Raw genomic sequence first — 23,385 nt, 5'->3', positions numbered from 1 at the left:
ATTAAAAATAAATTAAATATGATTCAATAAACAATATCCCACTATTTTCCTTCTTTCAACTTCTAGAATTATATTATATATGTTATTTTCTTCCTTTACATGAAGCCAGCCCAAAAAAGAAAAACTCAAATTGAACTACCTGCCCCAGGCTAAACTCTCCTAGTACAATTTTCCTTTTAATTCTCCTTTCTTAAAAAATTCAAAAAATAAAAATAAAACTGTCCTAGTACAATTAATCCCATTAAATAGGAAAAATCTTTCACATATCCCAACACGATAGAATTCCACTCTAAATTGCTCAAGGTTAGTTTAGTCAAAATAATAACAAAAAAATAATTGTTAAAAAAAATAATAAAAGAAAATCAATATTATTAAATTCCTAATCTTTCATATACTTATCCTAAAACCAAATTGACCATTTTGATTTAATTTCAAAACAAAAACAACACCATATAGTAAAATGCCACCTAGTTTTGGAAAATAATAATAATAATAATAATAATAATAATAATAATTATTATTATAATTATTATTATTATTATTATTTACACATCTTTCATTTCCACACCAAGTATTTTTTTCCCTTATAAATACACAAACACAACACACAATAATTCTCTACTACTCTTTCACCTCAAACCGCCCTCCCCATACCAACACACACTCGCTTTAATTTTCCGGTTCCCTCGTGACCCTACATGGAAACTCAACTGAATAAGGTCGATAACAACGCCGCGACGGTGAAGTTCTCGGAGCCGAGAGGATTCGGCACCACCCTCCGATCCGATCTGAAAGAGACATTCTTTCCCGACGACCCTTTCAGCCGCTTTCGAAACGAAGAGAATCCATTCCGTCGAGCCAAGAAAGCTGTGAAGTACTTTGTTCCAATCTTCGATTGGCTTCCCAACTATAATTTGCGTCTGTTTCGAATGGACTTGATTGCTGGCCTCACCATTACCAGTCTTGCTATCCCACAGGGAATCAGTTACGCAAAACTCGCTAACATTCCTGCCATCGTCGGTCTTTGTAAGTATTTTATATTATTATATATTATGTAATAATAAATTTGACACACGTGCTTTTAACATAAAAGAATATATTAATTAATTATTTATGGATTTGAATATTAATTAAATTCAGATTCGAGTTTTGTACCACCGCTTATATATGCGGTGTTTGGTGACTCAAAGCATTTAGCGGTGGGAACAGTGGCGGCGTGTTCATTGCTCATCTCTGAAACCATCGGAAAGGTGGCGTCGCCGCTTTCAGAGCCAACATTGTACCTTCATTTGGTCTTCACTGCCGCCTTTGTTACCGGCGTCTTTCAATCACTTATAGGTTTTCTAAGGTTTGTTTTTTATTTTTATTATTATTATTATTATTTATTTTTAAAAACTAGGCTCGTATCTTATCCTTGAAAAACTGATCATAAAATAATTCCCGACTTAAACGAGTAAAAAAATAATATTCTAAAAATAGATTTATCTTCTGACAAAAAAAAACAAATATGGGATTTTATCTTCTGAGCAAATATATATATAATATATATTGAATTTTGTTTCCATTTTTAAACGAGAACGACATTCTAGTTCACTAAAGGTGGCCAACTAGTTTGTTTTTTTTTTTAAATATTAAAAAGAAAATTATTTAGAAAAATTTAATGATAAATGAAGTTTTGCAGATTGGGAGTGTTGGTTGATTTTTTATCGCATTCAACTATAACTGGTTTCATGGGAGGAACCGCCGTCATAATTTGCTGTCAACAGCTCAAAGGCTTCTTGGGATTGAAACATTTCACTACCAAAACCAACGTCGTCTCTGTGGTCCAAGCAATCGCCAATAATAGACATGAGGTTTTAATAATTTGGTTTTGTCATTTCTTATTCACTCACTATATATATCCAAACTTAAGCTTATAGTAATACTAATGTCATTACAAAAAATCACTATCGAAAGTAATAATCATTATATTGTGACTATAGATGATATATATATAGTTACAAATATATAATTTCGGTTAGTGACTTAAAACATTATTATGGAAAGTAATAATCATTATATTTGTACAAGGCATAATTATGATGATGGCATATAAAATATTATAATAAGTAATAATAGATATATTCTTAAAAAATTAATCTCAAATTACACTATGATATAAAATTAATCTCAATCAATATATTTTAAAATATGACTACATAATATTTTTTATTATTTTATTTGTGAGTGAAAAATTGGAAATGTGTAAATCATTATTTATAAATTATATAAAGCAAAAGTACTGTTAAAATTCTAGAAGACTTGAAATATAGACACTGCATCACTTAGTGCTAGAGAATGATATGACCATATTACCTACTCCTCATGATAAATTGGAAGATTAAAAAAAAAAATTGTATCATAAATTTTCTAGAAAGTGGACAGATGGGTATATATATATATACTAAGTTTGAATCTCCTTTCCAAAAATAAAATGAGATTTGCAACTACCTTATAATTAACTAGCAAATTATTATTAAAAAAAGAAACTTAAGTAAAGTAATTGGCAATTGAATTAATAAAGTCAATCTTCTTTTTGCAGTGGAAGTGGGAGAGTGCGTTAGTGGGCACAATCTTCCTTATTTTCCTTCAATTTACCAGATATATTGTAAGCTTACATATATACATAAATATAAATAATATTAATACAAATAAATGTTTCTCTTATTTACATTTATATAATATTTACATTTACGTATATACGAGGAAATTTCAGAAGCAGAAAAGGCCACATCTATTTTGGGTATCTGCGATGTCTCCTATGGTGGTTGTCATAGTTGGCTGTGTATTTGCTTATTTAATCCATGGAGCAGAGCATGGCATACAAACTGTAAGTGGTGTCGTATTACGTTTATACTACCAAAAATAAGATTATCCTTTTATATTATATACCAAATATTCAAATTTATTTTATAAGATTTTCTCTAAGATATATGAGACTTACGAGATCTACACGATCCCTTCTTATATAATATTGAATCTTTTTGAGAAATAATAATTAAAATAACTAAAGTGTGTTTTGGTAATAATTTTTTATTCTTTCAGTGAAAATATTTGGAAAAAAAAGTTTGAAAGTACTTTTTTATTTTAGTTTTTAAAATAAAAATAAAAATTTTGAAAATTATTATAGAAACAAAATTAAGTTATTTTTAATTTTTAATCATACTGACTTCAAAATAAATAAATAAAAAAACCATACACTATTATATATATATATTCTCTTTGCTATTCGCTCACTTAATAAAATTAAAATTTGCTACACGTATTTTCCTTAACATATTTTATTTTTTGAAATATAAAAAATATATATTTCAGTTTTTTATGTTTAAAAAACTTCAAAAGATAAAATTTTTACTTAACACATCCATATAATTTACTAAGCAACAAATCGGTGGTAGTTGTTGTATATCCCAAACCAAAACACATTTTTTTTAGCTAATTAAACGTTAAACTCTTATTACTAACTCTCAAACAATGAATTTATTCCTAATCCTAACTAATAATAATAATTGTCAATTTGTCCTCTCTAGCTAATAAGTTGATGTGCTACCAAACTTTGAAGTAAAAATTTACCCACTCTTCTTAATAACAACACTTGTGTGGACTCAAACTCAAAGCACCAAGAAATTATAACACTCTCTTAAATTATGAGACCATACTTTGTAATTAATTAGCTTTTAACAAAGTAATAATTATCACACGTCTTTTTTTGCTATTACTGATTATTGATGTTATTTGATTTTTTTTTTTAATATAATTTTTATTACTTACTAACATTACAAATAATACCTACAGAAATATATTATTTATGGTTGGCAAATTTTTCTTTAGTACAATGACCAAAATCTTTATTTTATGGTTGGCAATTTTGTTTTGCAATATTTTTTCAAAAAAAAAGTAATTAAAAGGTATTTTCTAGTACAAATATATATTTTTAAATTAAATAATAGCATTTAATCATAATTTATCAATATGTACTATTTATTTAATAATCAATATTTATGTTTAATTTATCAATATGCACTTTGCGAAAAAAAATAAAAATTATCCATATGCATGTACTATTTATAACACATACTTTTGATTTATTATGCCAAAAATTGTCTTGATCACAAATGTTCATTACTACAATTAAGATTATTTTTAAGAACAAAAAAAAATAATACTAAATTTCCACTTCTGACAATTATTAATTCAACTTTATCATTGGTTTTAGGTGGGTGATCTGAAGAAAGGCATAAATCCACTTACATTTCATTATTTGAACTTTGACCCCAAATATTTACCAGCAGTTCTCAAAGCTGGGATTGTAACGGGCTTCGTTGCTTTGGCGGTATATACACTACATTTCTACTAATAATTGTTAAATAAATAATATTGGGTGGTCAATAATTAAGTACTTTTATATTTTAAAAATTAATTCTGTTTAATACAGGAAGGAATAGCTATTGGTAGGAGCTTTGCTATCATGAATAATTTACAAGTTGATGGGAATAAGGAAATGATTGCCTTTGGCTTCATGAACATCATTGGTTCTTTCACTTCATGCTATTTGACTACCGGTACATTAATTTATAATAAAGTTGTATATGTTAACATTAATTAGTTAATTAATTAACTAATTAATGAGTGTTTACATTATAAAATTGAAGGGCCATTTTCGAAGACGGCGGTGAATTACAACGCTGGGGCAAAAACGGCAATGTCGAACGTAATCATGTCAGTGTTTATGGCTATGACGCTGCTATTCTTGGCTCCTCTGTTCAGCCACACACCACTGGTTGCTCTATCTGCCATTATCATGTCTGCCATGATTGGCCTCATCAACTACGACGAGGCTATTCATCTCTTCAAAGTCGACAAGTTTGATTTTACTATTTGCATGGTTGGCTTCTTTGGGGTTGCCTTTATTAGCATGGACATCGGCCTCATGCTCTCCGTAAGTACATACACATATATTATATTATCTCATCACTAACAATTCAATCACAAAACGTAACTAACAAGTGTCATTTTTGTAGAAGTTAATCTTCCTAGTCTTTGTGATCAAGTTGGACTTGACAGATTCAATGATTTTCAGCATTTTCACACTCAATTATATAGTTTCTTTTTCTTTTGGTTACTCTGCTTAGGTGGGACTTGGTTTACTCAGAGCTCTTCTATACGTGGCTAGGCCCGCCACTTGTAAGCTTGGAAAAGTAGAAAACGCGACGATATACCGTGACACCGAGCAGTACCCCGGTTCGACTGTTGTCCCCGGGATAATAGTGCTGCAACTAGGTTCACCTATTTACTTTGCAAATTGCAATTACATAAGGGAAAGGTAATTAACTAATATTACTAATTAGTGAAAAATTAGTATAATTAGTTGCTCAAGTTTGTTTGACCTTGTGGTTGTGTCATGTGTGTGTGTAGGATTTTGAGGTGGATCCGAGACGAGCAGGCGAATTCTAACTCAGGGGATGCTATTGAGCATGTTTTGTTAGATTTGACAGGTAACAAAAGTGTATACGCAAGTATTATATGTATAGTGGAATTTCCACTACCAAAATGTGCTAGAACGAAAACGACAAATATTTGGTCTTTTATTATTAGGTCCCGCACAGACACACACACACACTCATCTAGCTAGCACACTGTTTCGTGATTTGAAATTTGGTCATATTTGATAGGAGTTACAACTATTGATGCGACCGGCATAGAGACATTGATTGAGATTCACAGATCCTTGTTTGCACAACATATTCAGGTAAGCCCTTCAAATTCAATAATCCAATCCATTTGACTCTTTTTTCTTATATAAAAATAAAAAAAATTAATTATCCAAAATTAAAACTGATCTTTTCTTTTGGGAATTGATTATTGTAGATGACTATAGTAAACCCGAGGCTTAGAGTAATGGAGAAGTTCATACAGTCACATTTCGTAGATAAGATTGGTAAGGAGAATTTTTACCTGTCAGTGGAGGCCGCAGTAGACGCTTGTAAGTTTTCTCTTCATATGTCAAAGCAAAACGGCAACGTTTCTACAGAACAACCCGTTGTGATTGACGGAGCTGTCTAAATATATATATGTTCAAGCTCACACTCGTGATCAGATCATAGTTTCATCCTCTTGTATATATTTCATAGTATTAATGCTTGAAATGGGTCAATATTTAGATCCTTGCTTCAATTAATTTCATGCTTGAGATTGGAACTTTTTTATTTTTTCTTTAACATTTAATGTTAATTAGATAAATTAAATTGAAGATTTTGTAGAATGAAAGGCAAAAACATGTGCATTCTTATTTCTTATATATTGATGTTACAGTTATGGTGGTATTATACATGAATTAAAGTACAAAAATCCAAATTGGCCTTCTAATGTTTGTAATGGTTAGGTCATCTCCAATCGAACTTTAAAACACTAAATATAGTGTAGTTTCATGTTATATAGTATATACTCTAATGAAACACTAAAGCTATACTCATAAATAATTTTGTCTATAGTATCCCACCAAAATTAGTGGGACAGTATAGACCATACTATTTTCTTAAAAAAAGTTTTTAATAATTAAATAATACTTTTAAGAAGAAAAATTAAATAATTATATATATTTAATATTAAAATATTTTTATTATATTAATAAAATAATAAAATAATAAAGAATATAAAATTTGGTGTAATTTTTAATGTTGTGATTAGAATTGAAAAAAAAATTAATATTAAAATAATAGTATTTTGATGTTAATTTAACACTAAATTTGAATCTTCTTATTGGAGATGCCCTTAATTAATATTCGATTTTCATGTACTCACAAAGGATAACACAAATCTCAAAAAATATTTTACTGACAACAACTAAGTCTCAATATAAATAATATAAAATACCATTTAAAATTGAGATACACTATAGTACTTAACATCATGATAATAATAATAATAATAATAATAATATTACACATCACAATATACTAAACCACAAGTACTCTTTATCATTTCTCTTTAGTATAGGTACATCATTATTTTTTCATATGAAGGGAAAATTAATAAGGTGATTGTGCAGACAATTTATATTGATCTTATTTTACTAGTTCGTGGTAGCTAGTATCATATTCGTTTGAGTTGGCCTGTTTAACTAGTTAATTTTAACCTAATTTATTTATATTTTATGTCAATAAATCACAATCCTAATTAGATTTGCTGTGTTAGCTTGGCAACCTATCCATCATGTTTATACTTATATTACACTACAAGTTGATGGACATAAATAATTAATATCACACCTTTGGAGTTTATTTGGTACTTAGTATAGATCTTTATTAGGTTTAATTTGTAAACTATTAAATAAAAAATGATGTAAAAAAATGACTTTGGGATAGATTTATATTAATCTAATACACAAGAGAAATACTAAAAGACACCGGTAGTACCCTCCACGATGTAATATTATTATTAATGTAATTAAATATCGAATCTGAAGTCTTATATAATTTAATATAATAATTTTTTAGAATATCGCTAGTCAATAGCAAAGCATCATCTCTAGATGGTGTTGAGCACTATTAGTGCCTTATAGCAATTCTCAATGCACAATTGTAAAATATGATGCAAAATTTTGCTATGTTTGTTGGGAGGGAGAGAGAGTAGGATGGATGGAGAGGTTAGAGAGGATGGAGAGTAAGAGGGATAGAGATGATTGTTAATCTCCTTTGTATTATTTGGTACGGAGAAAAAATTAATTAGTAAAATTACATAATTATTCTTATAAAAACAAAATTTTATTATTTTTTTAAGGGCAATTATTGTACATTTTATAAAATGTATTTTGTTTTTTTCTACAATCTTTCCTAATTTGGAAGGATTAAATTTTGAAGGTTTGGAAAGAGAATGTCTCCCTCCATCTCTCTTCTTCCTCCTTCTCTCTCTCTTGCCAAACAAATAATTTAGTCTCTCCTTTCATCGCTCTCCCTCCACCCCTCTCCATCCACCCATCTCCCCCTCCTACCAAACATAGTGTTAATGTTTAGTTAGTTTTTAATAAAAATACAAAAACATAATAACTTTATCATTAGTTTTATTATGTAAAATAATATATATACATGACACGATCCATTTTTTTTAAACACGAATAAATATGAGTCAGTACGTCACACACACATTAACAAATACCAGACTATACTATCCAATCTCATATCTAGGGGTGTGCATAAATCGATCCAATCCAATGACAACCGACCGCCAAACATTGGATATCCAATTGTGATCGGATCGGATCGGATTGGATGTTATTTTTGAATATCCAATTGGATCGAATCGGATGTTGGATGGAGTGTCTAAAAATCCAATACATCTAACATCGGATTAAACTAATTAGTATTTTCATTTAATTTGGATGAGTAATTAGATTTTATAATATTATACGTAAAATATATAAGTATACATACAAATTAACATTAAAATTTTACTCTTTTTTTCTTGGATTGGATGGATCCATCTAATCCAATACATATTGGACCTAAAATATTGGATGGATCCGATCCGATCAAAAAATACTAGTCTAAAATATTGAATAAATTCAAATTAAACCAATAAATATATATGAAATACATTCAATGGATAGAACCGATCCAATCCAACATCTAATGGATGTTGGATTGATTGAATGGCTGAAATCAATTGGATCGGATCGGATGGTAAAATCTAACATCCAATATATAATTGGATCGGATCTGGATGGGCCTAAAAACATTGGATGCGATCCAATGAACATCCCTACTCATATCCCATCTACCAAACATAACTATATTATTATGTAATATATAAACAAATGGATGTAAAAGCCCATATTGTAATATTTAGAAACTTAGGTTGTATTGTGATAAGTTTGGAATTGAGGTAAGGTTAGTGTTTGAGTTAAAATTGGCACTGGGATTCAGGGTTAGGACCAAGGTAGATGCCAAGATTTGGGATTGGGGTTTGGAGTCGAGGAGCCGAGTTGTGAAGTCAAGATCGAGACCAAGGTTCAAGGACAAGATACCAGGGTTTGAGGTATGAACCGGGGCTGAGGTCCAGGGTTGAGATCAAGGTTTAAGATCGAATCTTAGATTGGACTTTGAGATCATAATTTAAGATAAGTAAGATTCAGAGTCGACATAGACCCTAGTTCATATCATAGCAAGTAACTCTTATTCTATTAATTGGAGTGAAACCATATATATGTAGAGGATATTACAATCAACCTCATCTTAACCACCATCTTTAAAAATATATGTGTATATTTTTGGTTTAATTTTTTCTTTTAGCCATTTTGGATTGCTCGTTGTAATTATAACATCTTTCAATTTTTTTTTTTTTATTTTCAAAATAGACTGGCCTTGATTTCAAATAGAGGACCCATGGGATTTAACTGCCTTTTTGAAATAAATTGATTTTTTTTTTAAAATCTATTAATCAAAAATACTATTATATTATATTTTATTATAAGTAACCTACTTTTATTACTGAGTTGTTTAATATACCTTTATTATCTACTTAAGTCTAACATATAATTTACATTTAACTAAGGGATCTACTAAGAACATTATATGTAAAAGAGAGTATATTTTAAAGAATATAATAATAGATATAGAAATTAAAATAAATAGATATACAATTTTACGCCCGAGAAAATTACACACTATACTCTTTTTATGTTGTTCTCTTTAATTTTTACCTTCTTTTTTAAAGTTTATTATTTTTACTTCTTTTTTAAAACACTGTACCAATTTTGCCCCTATGACTTTAAGATACTCTCCATGTGACTCTCTTATGTTAAGGTATTTTGGGTACAATACATATAAAAAAAGGTATATTTCATTTAAATATAAGATTAGAGGTAAATTTAATCAATTGATTAATAAAAGTGGTATTTTTCAACTTACCCTATTTTGCTACCCTTCTTAATCTCAATTGGATATCTAATTGGGCCTCAAACCGAGCCTCAACCGGATTCCAACACACTCTCTCACCCACTCGACTTGCCTGGTTGCGTCTTGTCTCACACGTTTTCTTCATCGTCGATTACTGGACTGCCACAGAGAGAGCCGAGCGACCTCCCAACTAAGTTTCCGGCCCCTGCTTTGGTTTCAGAGAACTCGATTTTTCACTCCACGATTTTCTTTTCGAGCTTCGTCCTCACTCTACTACCAGTTCTTTATTTCGATTTCCTAAGTCTATCATCTCTAACGCCCGAAAATGGTAACGTTTCTCTATTTGAACTTATCTTCTGCTAAATGCATGTCCTTATTTCCATTTTTGCGTTTTTTATGATCTTTTAGTGTTTTTGTTGCCGAGAAAGGTGGGAAACGAAAAAGACAATTGAACTTTGGGGATTGAGATTTTCAGTGTTACACTAGCTGAGTATTTTTTTTTTTTATAGTCTTCCTTAAACTAAAGCAGACTTCGCGCGATGAATACCTGTGTTTGTGGTTGAATTTTAGCGTTTTGTTGAAATAGAACGATGATGATTTTTTTTTTTTGTTCCCGTTACTTTGTTTAGCAATCAATCGATTGAGTAGCTGGTTAGTTTTTGTAAACTAATTATATCTTGAAATTAGGTGAGATGGAGTTTTTTTTCCCTTCTCTAAATTTTGAATTTGAACTTATTATGTTTCTTCTTTTCTTTTTTGCTATTTTCAGCCTCTCAGGCTGGACATCAAGGTATGTAGCTTAAACCTCACAAAAACAATGGCGTGTACTTTATTTATTTCCTTATATGTTTTCGGCTTGTGCTATTCCACTAACAAATTTATGCTATTGTTCAGAGAAAGTTTATACAAAGAACTGAAAGAGTAAAATCAGTGGATTTGCATCCAACTGAACCATGGTGAATTTTTCTTACAAACACACATTTAGTATATTTTGCTATATTTGTTGCTTTTCACTTGGACCTCAGTCTCTTTAACACTATGAATTACAAATTTATTATTATAATTTGTAGATACAATATGTATTGCATTTTTCCCCCTTCTGATTATTAATTATATAGTACTCACAAGTGCCACACCATATGTTTTACACCTTTTTGCAGGCTTCTTGCAAGTTTGTATTCAGGAACTGTGTACATTTGGAACTACCAATCACAGGTTAGCGGTTTTAATCCTCCAAATCCTAGCTGCCTAGTGTGAATAAACTATTTGAATATCTATAAGAATGTATTATGGAGAAACTATACTGCACTATATATGTTCAAGTTACCAGCTTCCAAGGGGAAGATAAGTGTAAAAATATCTCTACATGGATTTGTTTGGAATCATATACTGTTGATTCTGACAACAATGTAACTTTATTCTGTTGCATTGTTTATTCTGCTGCAGTTATTGTGTTTAGTGCGTTAATATTTATTATTCTATTTTTTTTTTAAACTTGTATGGGTGGTCATTAAAATCTGAATCACCAACTGAGATAAATGTAGGGAACTATCAATGATTATATTTTCTATGAGGATGTATGATATATAAGAGTATCTTAGAATGATCGATATTTATAATTGTGGAAATTTATGCAAACAACTAATACAATAGGGTTGAGCACTTTTGCATAAAGTAAGGTTAAATATTTGTTTTTAGCTGGGTAGAGCTATTTTCCTTTAGAATTAGATTATTGAAATGGGGATATGAAGATTTCTCACTAATATATGAGAAGGTAACATGCATATGTTGAGATATATGATTTGCAATTAAAAAAATAGTTATGAGTTAAATAGGTTTACTGCCAACATTGGTAATTTTATTTTTGGAATACAATGGAAAACTTTGAAAAAAGTTCATCTGATGTAACAATTAATGGTATTCAAACATTGTTTTTTTTTTTTGGTGGAATTTCAAAAGATACCGCACCCAAAAAATAGTGAAATTCGGTTGAATAGTTGTTTGGTTTGGATGCATGCATTCCTGGAGCTATTGAAAAGTGCTTGCACCTTGTTACATGCACTTCCGTTGAGCTCACTTCCAAAAGACTAACCTGGTTCCTAAGTGTTTATAGACTACCATTAATTAATGTAGGATGTTCACAATGCACCTATTTTACAACTGACGTTTGCGATTCCATTTTTACAACCACACTTAGGTAGAACTCACTCCCAAAAGATTAGATTAGCTTACAAAGAAAGTGCTTGTACTTGATGTTGTTATGAAATCAATATAATCTCTCACAGAGGATGGTGTTGCTGCTGTATCGATTTTGACTTATCACAAGAAGGGACTGCTAACACCAAAGTAGCGTGTTTTAGCCATTATAAGATCAGAGTTAATTAGAAGATGGTGGAGTCAACCAATTGCTAGGATTTGTTATAATGCACAGCAAACCTGTTTATATTATATTCATTATTGTTTCCCAATTGATTCTTACTTTTGGGATAATAGTTTAAAATTTTTAAGACTATAAATGCATGCTTTATGAGAACGACATTTTTGTTAGTGCTGACTGAAACACTCCTAATTCTCTTCAGACCATGGTAACATCTTTTGAAGTTTCTGAGCTCCCAGGTACTCATTGTGTATGTATGCCTTGTCTATTACCTTGTTCTCCTTATGGTAACCTATTTGACAATGAGATTCCTTCTCCATGCAGTTAGGTCAGCTAAATTTATAGCACGCAAGCAGTGGATAGTTGCTGGAGCTGATGACATGTCTATTCGCGTATACAATTACAATACAATGGACAAGGTTAAGCTTTTTGAAGCACATGCAGACTATATTAGATGTGTGGCTGTCCACCCAACACTTCCATATGTTCTATCATCATCTGATGACATGCTTATCAAACTCTGGGATTGGGAGAGAGGGTGGATGTGTAATCAAATATTTGAGGGGCATAATCACTATGTAATGCAAATTACTTTTAATCCTAAAGACACTAATACATTTGCAAGTGCCTCCCTAGATCGCACAATTAAGGTAAAAATGGATTTTTGATTTTCGAGGTTAATGAATTGAAATGAAATGTATGAAGGTCTTCTTTACAGTGTAAGTTATTGTCCTGAAATTGTAATTTCCCTGCCAGGTCTGGAACCTTGGTTCGCCTGAGCCAAATTTTACCTTGGAAGGCCACTTGAAAGGAGTAAATTGCGTTGATTACTTCACTGGTGGTGATAAGCCATTTCTAATTAGTGGTTCTGATGATCAAACTGCCAAGGCAAGTAAAGAATTTCCCATACAGCATATGTATTACATGCATATCTAGGCTGGCAAAATTGTAATCTCAGTCCATGGGAACAGGTATGGGACTATCAAACTAAAAGTTGTGTTCAGACACTTGAAGGACACACTCACAATATTTCTGCAGTTTGTTTTCATCCTGAACTTCCAATAATAATGACTGGTTCTGAGGATGGAACTGTTCGAATATGGCATGCAACCACTTACAGGTAAAATGTTAATTTCAAATGAAGCCCTGTCTACATTATTTCATCCAGAATTTCACTCTCAACTCACATTGTTTTATGCAATTTTATTAGATGGTTTTATTGCAAACCTCTGACTAGACTAATTCTGTACGATGTTTTTATTTTAATGGAACTATTAGCTATTGTTTTGATAAGTAATCTAAATGGCTTATCCATTTATTAGGATTGATCCCACATATGACTGTTCTGTTATTATTTAATCATCATTCTCAGTAGTATGAATGTATGAAACTTTTTATTTTCATGTGTTTCTTCTCCTTATCTTCACGTTTAATTTTCTGTGAGCACATACTAAGACGTATATTTCTTATTAGTTACTTTTTTTTATAGCTTTTGATTTGTATTATGATTTGAATTGCAGGCTTGAGAACACGCTGAATTATGGGCTTGAACGAGTTTGGGCTATTGGTTATATGAAAGGCTCACGACGGTGAGTTTGTCAGCTTTTGATTTATTGTATAAGTAATTCTTCTGGAGAATTTTACAACAAATTTCTGAATCCAACATGTGAAGGAAGATAAATTGAACTGCGTCATCTGATGTTTTATCATGTTGAAACTGTATGCTGATTATATCTTTCTTTTATTGATTTTTTGTAAGCACTCTTTCTTTATTTGATTTTTGACTTCTTAATTGTGCTCCGTTTTTCTTTCTTTCTTTTTAACAAATAATTACTGCTTTGGTAGGATTGTATTTGGGTACGATGAGGGAGCAATCATGGTTAAAATTGGTCGAGAAGAACCAGTTGCCAGCATGGACAATGGGGGAAAAATAATTTGGGCCAAGCATAATGAAGTTCAAATTGTGAATATCAAAAGTGTTGGGAATACTGAGGTTTGATCATCCTGCTTGCTCAAAACTATCTGAGACTCAGCCCCTTTCTTTATTTATTTTGTATTAAAAGAATAAATCAAGTTTTTGTTTGATTTAGCTTAATATTTTTTTTTAACCAATGCTTCTATTTTACTACTCAGGTTGCAGATGGAGAACGATTGCCTTTGGCTGTCAAGGAGTTGGGAACATGTGATCTTTATCCTCAAGTAAGTTTAAATATTTAATGCAGCCTATTTAGGTGAAAATGATGCAGCTTTGTTTAGCTCAGTTTATTACCTCTTGTTGTTGGCTTTATGTCTTTATATTATATATAGCGTTGACTAGTGGAAGATAAACAATTCATTATGTCCATCAATAATAGGCAAAGTTGTTGGCTCTATGCCTTTGTTTTTGAAAGAATACCTACTTCACTAAAACAAATTTGTGTCTAGTCTAAGGTGCTTTTTTTTTTTTTTATGGAATGGAAGAAAAAAGTCCCTTTGTTTGGTTATTTAAATGCATGAGAGCAGCCATTCAATTGTAATAACTATTTTTACATCTAATGGAAGTGTCCGTATATAAAATGGGTGGAATAACCATTTCATTTTTACGTTTTTTTTTTCCTGATTTTCCACCCTTAATCTTCCAATCTTTTTTTGTTTTTTTGCAATCATATTAATGATTTTTCTTGTCAAAATATAAAAGAGAGCATTCCACTGTAAATTGGATCAATTCTTACTGCATTCCCTTTCTACGGGAATATTGACGAATTTAAGATATTAGCTTTTATCTTTGAAAGTTTGTACACTGCTATGACAATTATTCTTTCCTACCTAGGTTTCTATTAAAGTATCCACTCAAGAATATTTGAAAAAGAGGGATAAATTTTGCCCTTTATCCCTCTATATCTTGAGCTTCTACCATCATCTTATCATCCATGGTTTCTAGGTGTATTTTTTTTAAGGCAGGTGTTTGGTTGTTGATGATCAATTATTATAACAATGGACTGACGTAATTGTTCATTCATACTAATTGTATTTGCTGTCTTAACTACTATAACTCTAGCTATTTACTTATTGGTTTGGTCTAATACGTCCTATGTAATTTTTGAGTACCCAATCAACATAAAATGAGATGATTAGTTTTATAGTCTGCATGCTATAATGGTTTAGCTTGTAATAATACAATGTAAAGTCAGTTTCTAGTTTCACATATTTTGCAATCATACCAAATAGCGTGTTATAATTTTGTTTGGTGCAGAGCTTAAAACACAATCCCAATGGGAGGTTTGTTGTTGTTTGTGGAGATGGCGAGTACATTATATATACAGCCTTAGCTTGGAGAAATAGATCCTTTGGCTCAGCACTGGAATTTGCCTGGTCATCAGAAGGAGAATATGCAGTTAGAGAAAGTACAACAAGGATCAAATTATTTAGCAAGACATTCCAGGTTTGACCCTGCTGAATGCATGATGCCAAAGATGATTGAAATCTGAGATTGCTTCAATTTTTGGTATTGGATGTTTAACAATTTATTTATTAATGGAGCTTTACTGAAATGGCATTTTTAGGAGAAGAAAAGTATTCGACCTACATTCTTATGTGAACACGTGTACGGGGGAACGTTACTAGCAATGTGCTCTAATGACTTCATCTGCTTTTATGACTGGATTGAATGCAGATTGATCAGGCGGATTGATGTTAATGTGAAAGTATGAACAATTTCATATGTATGTCAGTTGTTTATCGCCTATATCATCATGTTCACTAATTTTTACTTCTGATTTTTTTTTCCTACTGTTCTAGAATGTTTATTGGGCTGATAGTGGTGATTTGGTGGCAATAGTTAGTGATTCATCATTCTACGTACTAAAATACAATGTAAGATCACTTCTTTGCTATTTGGACTCACTAATATGTTTTAGCTTTTTGAATATTGAAGTGCCTTGAGGTTGGGGTCCCACATTTAACTAAATGGTCTATTTGGCAGCGAGATGTTGTATCATCATATTTTGATAGTGGAAGTTCAGTTGATGAACAAGGTGTTGAGGATGCTTTTGAGCTTCTTCATGAAGTAAATGATCGTGCCAGAACAGGAATTTGGGTTGGCGATTGTTTCATCTACACTAACTCTTCTTGGCGACTTAATTACTGTGTCGGCGGAGAGGTGAACAAGCTTTAAATTCAGCAACATCTTTATTTAGTGCTAGTTGTGATTAAAAAAACAATTGCTAAATCATTTTAATGTGATATTTTAGGTGACAACTTTGTTCCACCTGGACCGACCTATGTACTTGTTAGGTTATCTGGCCAATCAAAGTCGAGTTTATCTTATTGATAAAGACTTCAAGTGAGTGTTTATTGTTATCTGTTCTAGAAACATTTGACTTCTCAAGATTAATTTCAAGTTTTAATCTGAGCTTTTTATTTTGTAGTGTCATGGGATACACTTTACTTCTCAGCTTGATTGAATACAAAACTCTTGTGATGCGTGGAGATCTAGATCGCGCAAATCAAATTTTACCAACTATTCCTCCAGAACAATTCAATAGGTAAGGAAACACCTGTTTGCATAGGCAAATTATTATGCAGAATCATGTACCCGTAGTATGCTAAAGTACAACCTCATGTCCTGTGAAAAGGAAGCTCCACTGTAATAAATAAAATGAGCATTATTTTCCATTTTGCCTATTTTTCTAAATGTTTCTTTTGGTAGTTTACAGGAGTCGGCTTTATATTGTAAAATTCTGCTGGTAATTATTACTTCAGCTAGTTGGTTAGTATATATTTCTAGTCTGACCAATATGCATGGCCCCATAATATGGTTTGACGCCTAGTTTGGACTTTGGATGCCAACTGAAGAGACTTCTAATTTTTGTTTGCATGGAGCAACTTTGATCCCAACTAGCAAATATTCATTTGCACAAATTTCAGTGTAGAACTGAAGCCCTATAACATTCCCGAGGGGCACAAACAACCCAAGTTTATCCTGATGAATATGTCCACTGAACTGACATTTATCCTATGTCTTGATAGAAAGCATTCTGAAATGCAACTGATACTATATTTTTGCTTCTTAGTGTTGCTCGTTTTTTGGAATCTCGAGGGATGTTGGAAGATGCACTAGAAGTGGCTACAGATCCTGATTACAAATTTGATCTGGCTATACAGCTTGGGAGACTTGAGATTGCAAAGGTAGAGTCTTTATTTTCCATGCCAGATTGTTCAGTAGTGGAACTTTTCTCTAATGAGCAACTGTGGTAAAGTTTTCCTCACAACAACTACATCTAAGTTCTATTGTTTACAAGTTCATTATCTTGTTTGGCTTTCAGGAAATTGCTACCAAAGCCCAAAGTGAATCCAAGTGGAAGCAGCTGGGAGAATTAGCTATGTCCAGTGGGCAGGTATTCTCTTTCCTTTACTTTTTATGAGCAGTAATTAATATGGTCTCCCCTTTCATATGAGCCTTTGGCACAAGAGTAAAGCTTCCACTTTGATTCTGCATCTATATCTATTTTGTTTAAAAATATTTAATTAGTTCGCATTGTCACTTAGTCATTACTCATGCACAAGAGACATTTCTTTCTTTAACATGAATATTGTATCCTGAAGCTGGTAGTACAAAGAGTTCTATGGTTTCGAAATTTCTGATGGTGACCTACTTTCAATCATTTCTCGATGTCAAGTTGAAACATAATTGCATTTTTGAGGATTTACATTTCAATTTAAAAAGTGTTCTTGCATTTTCAAGTCATTACACTAATGAATTTTACATCTATAAAAAAATGAGGTGTCTATTATACTGCATTATTAGGACCACTAAATAATTATTATAGGATTTCAAACCCCAACGGGTGGTCTAGAGGTAAGGAGGAGTGTTGGAAAGTGCTGGTAGGCGCTTGTTCCAAGGTTCGGAAGCCCATAGAATCAAAAACCTTGGGGCCAAAGGTCTCCAGATCGAACTACCAGGACCAAAAATTTGAAATGAAGAAAAAAATTATTGTAGGAATTCTAGGAGCATATTTACTATAGAATTGTATTTTCATGACTTTGACCTCTTTCTGCCAGAACATGGTGACAAGTTACTTTGGCAGGTAAAACTGATTATTGGTAGGATAAATTGTCTACTTTTTAGTTATCATATTTCATTTCGTTTTTACAAAAGCAAGTGAGCTATTTGCTATTTTGAGGTACTATATTGTTGCAAGTTGCAGCATCGATTGCAAATAATCAGGTTATATCACCAACTTTTTGCAATTTTACGTTCTATTATGTTTTTACTGTTTGTTCACTTGAATTAATTTTCATGCATCATATGGCTGTCATGAATAAACATCAGCAGTAGCTTGTGTATTTCTTTCTTTACGAATAATCTCCTGTGCCTTAATCGTTTGTACAGTTTGAATTGGCTGAAACTTGTCTATTGCATGGAATGGATTTGAGTGGGTTGTTGCTTTTCTACTCTTCTATTGGAGATGCTCAAGGTATACTAAAACTTGTTTCCCTTGCCAAAGAGCAAGGAAAGAACAATGTGGCATTCCTTTGTTTATTCATGCTGGGAAAATTGGAAGAGTGCATCCAACTGCTGATAGACAGGTATACTTCCACACTGCATGTAGCACTCTGTTTTTATATTATTGTTATTATTAATTTAAGAAATTGACATCCCCATTGGCCTCTTTGTTGGCCACATTTAAGTACCAATCCTCCTATTCTAAATTTCTATTGTGGATGATTCTGAATAATCTGCATAATGACCATGTTCAAATTAATAAAGGCTTTAAAGTATTGACTTCCTCCTTGCAGTAACCGAATACCAGAAGCTGCTTTAATGGCAAGATCTTACCTTCCAAGCAAGGTGTCAGAGATAGTCACAATTTGGAGAGATGACCTAAACAAGGTTAGATTTCTGCATACTTTATTCATTACTAAAGATTTTGGATCATGTCACTGAGACATGCACAGGACCGAAAGTGGTACGAACTGAAATATAAAAACATTGTGGATCATTCCATTTTTTCAGTTCCACACATTGAACCAATGAATTTATGATTTAGTGTACTTGCTAATGAATGCAGGTCAATAAGAAAGCTGCTGAGTCATTAGCTGATCCTGAAGAATACCCTAATTTGTTTGACGACTGGGAAGTTTCTCTTTCCCTTGAAGCAGAAACTGGAAAAAATAGGTATTTGACTTTTGTTTTTTCTCTATGATCTTTTATTGTGCATGATAGATGTTCAAAGTTGTATGCACTAAGATAAACCGTTTATGCTGTCTAGTCTTCATTTATTTGTTCGTGATAGTGGATTGCCATGGATACAATTTCCAGGTGCAATTATCCTCCTGCTGAACTGTACCCGATCTATGCTCAAAAATCAACCACCAACCTCCTTGAGAATTTTAAGAGCATGCAAATTGATGAAAACAAAGATCCAACTGAAAATGGACAACATGTTCATGAGGTACGAAATGCTAACCTCTTACAGAGATTTTTGTAGTGTAGCTAAAATTCTTTAACCGACAATAGAGAAATATTGTTATACCTCTGGTCACTTCTCATCATCCTGAATCCATAGGACCATGTTTTTTTTACTAACCCATAGGGCCATTGTTTTATACATAGATATAATTATGCTAATATTCTATTATGATAGTATATCACAAAACTGGGCCATCTCAAACATCACACTATTTTTTTATTTATCTTTTTAATATTCACGAGCGGAAAGCTTCTGTATACACATACAACTTGCCTGCACATACTTTCTCATAAACTGTTAAATATTTTTTATGTAAATTTGGGTGTGCATTTGGCTGATCAGGATGCTATATTCGTAAATAAAATGTTCTTTGTTATTATCAATGTTAGTCACCTTACATCACTGTTCGCTGTAGTTAAAATTTGAGATTCTCTCATTTCTATCCCTGGATAAGATTTTGGAGTTTTGTTTGCATCTTTATTCTCTCCAGGAGATTGCGGGGAATGAGGAAAATCATGGGCAAGAAGCTGTCGTTGAAGAGGATTCTAGTTCCTCAAATGGTGTTGTTTTTGTGAGTAAGGCGGATGAAGAAGAATTGGGAGCACAGGATGCGAACACTTCACCAGTAAATTTGGAAGTTAAAGATGAGAGCACTTTACCAGAAGAATTGGAAGCAAAGGATGAAAACACCTCGCCATCCTAAGGTGATGTTTCGCCAAAAGTATGAAGGTATCCCCTGGATTCAATGGCTCTTTTGAATTTTGTTTTTTTCCCTTAAGAGCGTAAGTGAGTGTTGGTTCTTGTTGCTATTCTGGTCATTGCTTTTGATACTTTGTCACGGTACTGTCATTACATTCACCTTATTTTAAAAGTCAAATTCTTTCATTTTCAGAAGTCAAGCATCCTGTCTTTAACAAGGATCCAGATTTTAATTCATCTGGAAAATAATTTTCGTATGCTCAAATTTCCTGAATTATTTATTTGTCTACCGTGCATGTTTTCCTGGTGAATATTGTCTAGATACTTTTCTTGGTCCATCAAGTATTATATTCGTGTATGACAGTTTCTACACTTAATGCATTTCTTTGTGCAGTACTTGATTCATGTAAAATACCATATTTGTTTTCGACTATGAATACCATATGTGCAGTGCCATATATGACAGTTTCCATATCGTATACGCATTATCATCTATTCAATATTTAATTTTGTGTAAGAGTCAACTGGTGTTGATTGTTTTGATCTTCTTTTTTTCCTCCTTTTTCTCCATTTTTACTTATTCTTTTATGGTTGAGATATCAGTGTTTAGGATAAATTACCAGTTCAACAGGACAAGCTATAGCTCCAGCTATTATACGCCTACCTTCTGGTGAGAAAAATGTTTGTTACTACTTTAGTTTATTTTTCATTTCTGCTCAATGTCCTATGTTGTCGATAGCTGCTGCTTTTTTGTTGTGATCACAGATTCACATTTTGTTCTTTTTCTTACTTTTATATTTTTATTTATTTTTTTTTGAAAGGGCTTACTATTATCTCAAGACGTGCATTTTGTTTACAAACCATTTGTATCTTCTCACTAGTTTTACGCATAGTAGCTATGTGAAAAGTCTGGAGTCTAAACTCGAAATAAAAATTAACCAACCTTCGTTAAATTCACTGGTATCCTTATAAAGAAGGAAATTTTATGCCTTTCAAATGATTTAAGACAAATCAAAGTGGTTCTGCTGAATTTTGAAGCAACAGTTCTCTCACCTATATCGGCTAACCAAGCAGCACTAATACTTTTACAGGCTGAACTTATATGATTTAACACAATAAATATATTGAGTCTATTATTTGTGTTTATGTACTCATTTTACTCCTACAAAATTTTGGTTGGTGGTATTTGATCCTGTATGTCAGCTGGAGCTGGTTTTGACATTTAGACTTGATTCATACAACTTGGTCCCTTCTAACCGATGAATTCAACTAACCATCAGCTACCATCTATTTATAAAATATTGCAGTCACTGTATTATTGAATTGATTTTTGTCATCAGTACACCGAAAATGATTTAAATGTATCAACACATGGCCCATGCATTGCTGGAGCTCAATACACTGGGTTGCTTTCCTCCAGTTTCATATTTTTTTTTGAGTCTGTTACTTCAATATCTGATTCTGTCTACCTACAGTATCTAGAAAACCAGTGTCACTTGTTTGAACTAAAACCCAATATATTATTATTATAATTATTATTATTATGTTGTTTGACTCTGGTTTTATTTTATGATCTACAATTAACCCTCAACTGAATTGTTTTTCAACTCTTTTTTTTGTCTGCAGAGTCGACTCGTAACTTCTTTTTTTGCACACCAATGAAAGCTTCTCAAATATCTTTATATAGCAGTAGTTTTCGCGTGACCCTATACACTTTTACAGATGAGAAAAAGAAAAAAAAAAATTGCTTGGAGTGTATACATCTATGAAAAAGTGTGGCAATAAATCCTTAAAAGGATTTCTTTTTTTAATCGAACTCCACCATACACCATTATATTAGGTTGGCATATAAAGAGTCGATAAAAGACCTTCGAAGGTACCACTGATGCTTCCAATAGCCTGTTGATTTTGTAGGTAAACAAAATCTCGATAACTTAGTACAGTATTACTTTACCGTTGGAATTGCAAACTTCTTTAATGTGATATACAATTTCATATAATATGTAGTTAGGAGGATTAGGGATATAAATATATTTATTTATACTATTGGGTTTGTTAGAATGACAACCAGTTCATCTCTCATTATACATCTGATACCTTTATTTTCTACTTATTTATTTTGCTTTATTTCTTTAACTTACTCTGTTAATCATTATTAAAGAATGTTCCAATCATGACCAATCATATAGTTTTTTCTCTCTAATGAACATTATTCTAGGCAAGAACAGAAAATGTCGGATAATTCATGAAAAGGGGTTAAGAAAAAAGATACTCTTAATAATATAAGTGGTGGGTTTATATTTAACTTTTGTTTCTTTTTAATCTTTTTCTTTAATAGAGGTCAGGTATGGAAACCAAGTTGGCAATTGCAATCTTTTTAATTTTTATTATTTGCTTTCGTTAGGCTTGTGGATAACTATATGCTACAAACGCGTTTATTGCGAATCTAACTTTGTCATGGTTAGGTTCAATTATTTGTGTCGTTTGTTCTCACATGCCGACAATTTAGCGAAATAGGGGAAAATGAAAATTATTATTTCAGGCCATTCCCTAACCCTTTTCAGCTGCTTTCACGAGATAAGAAGTTGCAGGGTTTTATTTATAAAAATAGCTAAAAGTTAAGAAAAGTTTTCGATGGCTTTCATGTTCACTGAACCATAAAGCCATTGCCGACCACGGTCTACTTTATTGCGTATCCCTCTGGCAGAGGGAATTTGTTTAGATTCTAATCTTTTTTTAAACATGGAATTTTAGATTCTAATTTCTAATCAACATAGAATACGATTTTTAGCCGCTTATGATTAAATTTTTGTTTATGACACATTTTCTAATAACCGGGTAGTTGGCCTGTTTCCCCGGTTGAATGTTTTGACTTTCCGTTATTTTAAATGGGATTTGAAGACTTTGTTGTTACTTGTTAGTCTTT

General features: G+C 31.8%; 2 protein-coding genes across 6 annotated transcripts; both read left to right on the top strand.

The window, feature by feature from the left end:
• Positions 1 to 612: 612 nt before the first annotated feature.
• Positions 613 to 6,337, top strand: LOC115703621 (probable sulfate transporter 3.5). 2 transcript variants are annotated; one of them, XM_061102918.1, is made up of 12 exons: positions 613 to 1,026; positions 1,141 to 1,348; positions 1,682 to 1,853; positions 2,582 to 2,647; positions 2,762 to 2,869; positions 4,256 to 4,372; positions 4,475 to 4,601; positions 4,692 to 4,978; positions 5,172 to 5,362; positions 5,455 to 5,534; positions 5,712 to 5,788; positions 5,908 to 6,337. In XM_061102918.1, exons 1-12 carry the CDS (start codon positions 699 to 701, stop codon positions 6,100 to 6,102), a joined length of 1,956 nt encoding a protein of 651 aa, XP_060958901.1. In that variant the 5' UTR covers positions 613 to 698; the 3' UTR covers positions 6,103 to 6,337. The 2 variants fall into 2 exon arrangements, with proteins under 2 accessions (XP_060958901.1, XP_030486717.1); XM_030630857.2 differs by having other exon boundaries at positions 2,756 to 2,869.
• A 3,650-nt stretch (positions 6,338 to 9,987) lies between these two features.
• On the top strand, positions 9,988 to 22,569 carry LOC115705227 (coatomer subunit beta'-1). Of its 4 annotated transcripts, none has more exons than XR_009684154.1 (26): positions 9,988 to 10,260; positions 10,702 to 10,722; positions 10,827 to 10,888; positions 11,093 to 11,147; positions 12,512 to 12,548; positions 12,634 to 12,959; positions 13,066 to 13,197; positions 13,281 to 13,429; positions 13,830 to 13,898; positions 14,155 to 14,302; positions 14,443 to 14,508; positions 15,542 to 15,730; positions 15,852 to 15,992; positions 16,087 to 16,161; positions 16,271 to 16,447; positions 16,539 to 16,630; positions 16,716 to 16,832; positions 17,361 to 17,475; positions 17,613 to 17,684; positions 18,680 to 18,876; positions 19,087 to 19,180; positions 19,359 to 19,465; positions 19,560 to 19,742; positions 20,251 to 20,489; positions 21,063 to 21,129; positions 22,086 to 22,569. XR_009684154.1 is itself a non-coding variant. In XM_061102910.1 (25 exons), the coding sequence occupies exons 1-24, from the start codon at positions 10,258 to 10,260 to the stop codon at positions 20,461 to 20,463; spliced, it is 2,790 nt and encodes a 929-aa protein (XP_060958893.1). In that variant the 5' UTR covers positions 9,989 to 10,257; the 3' UTR covers positions 20,464 to 20,489; positions 22,086 to 22,569. The 4 variants fall into 4 exon arrangements, 1 of the variants encoding a protein (XP_060958893.1); XR_009684152.1 differs by having other exon boundaries at positions 9,989 to 10,260; positions 19,610 to 19,742; XR_009684155.1 differs by lacking the exon at positions 21,063 to 21,129.
• Positions 22,570 to 23,385: the final 816 nt, after the last annotated feature.

This window comes from Cannabis sativa, chromosome 1 (genome assembly GCF_029168945.1).
Source record: "Cannabis sativa cultivar Pink pepper isolate KNU-18-1 chromosome 1, ASM2916894v1, whole genome shotgun sequence".
Taxonomy (NCBI): Eukaryota; Viridiplantae; Streptophyta; class Magnoliopsida; order Rosales; family Cannabaceae; genus Cannabis; species Cannabis sativa.
The sequence above is the reverse complement of the archived record's forward strand: the minus strand, read 5'-3'. Positions and strand labels throughout refer to the sequence as shown.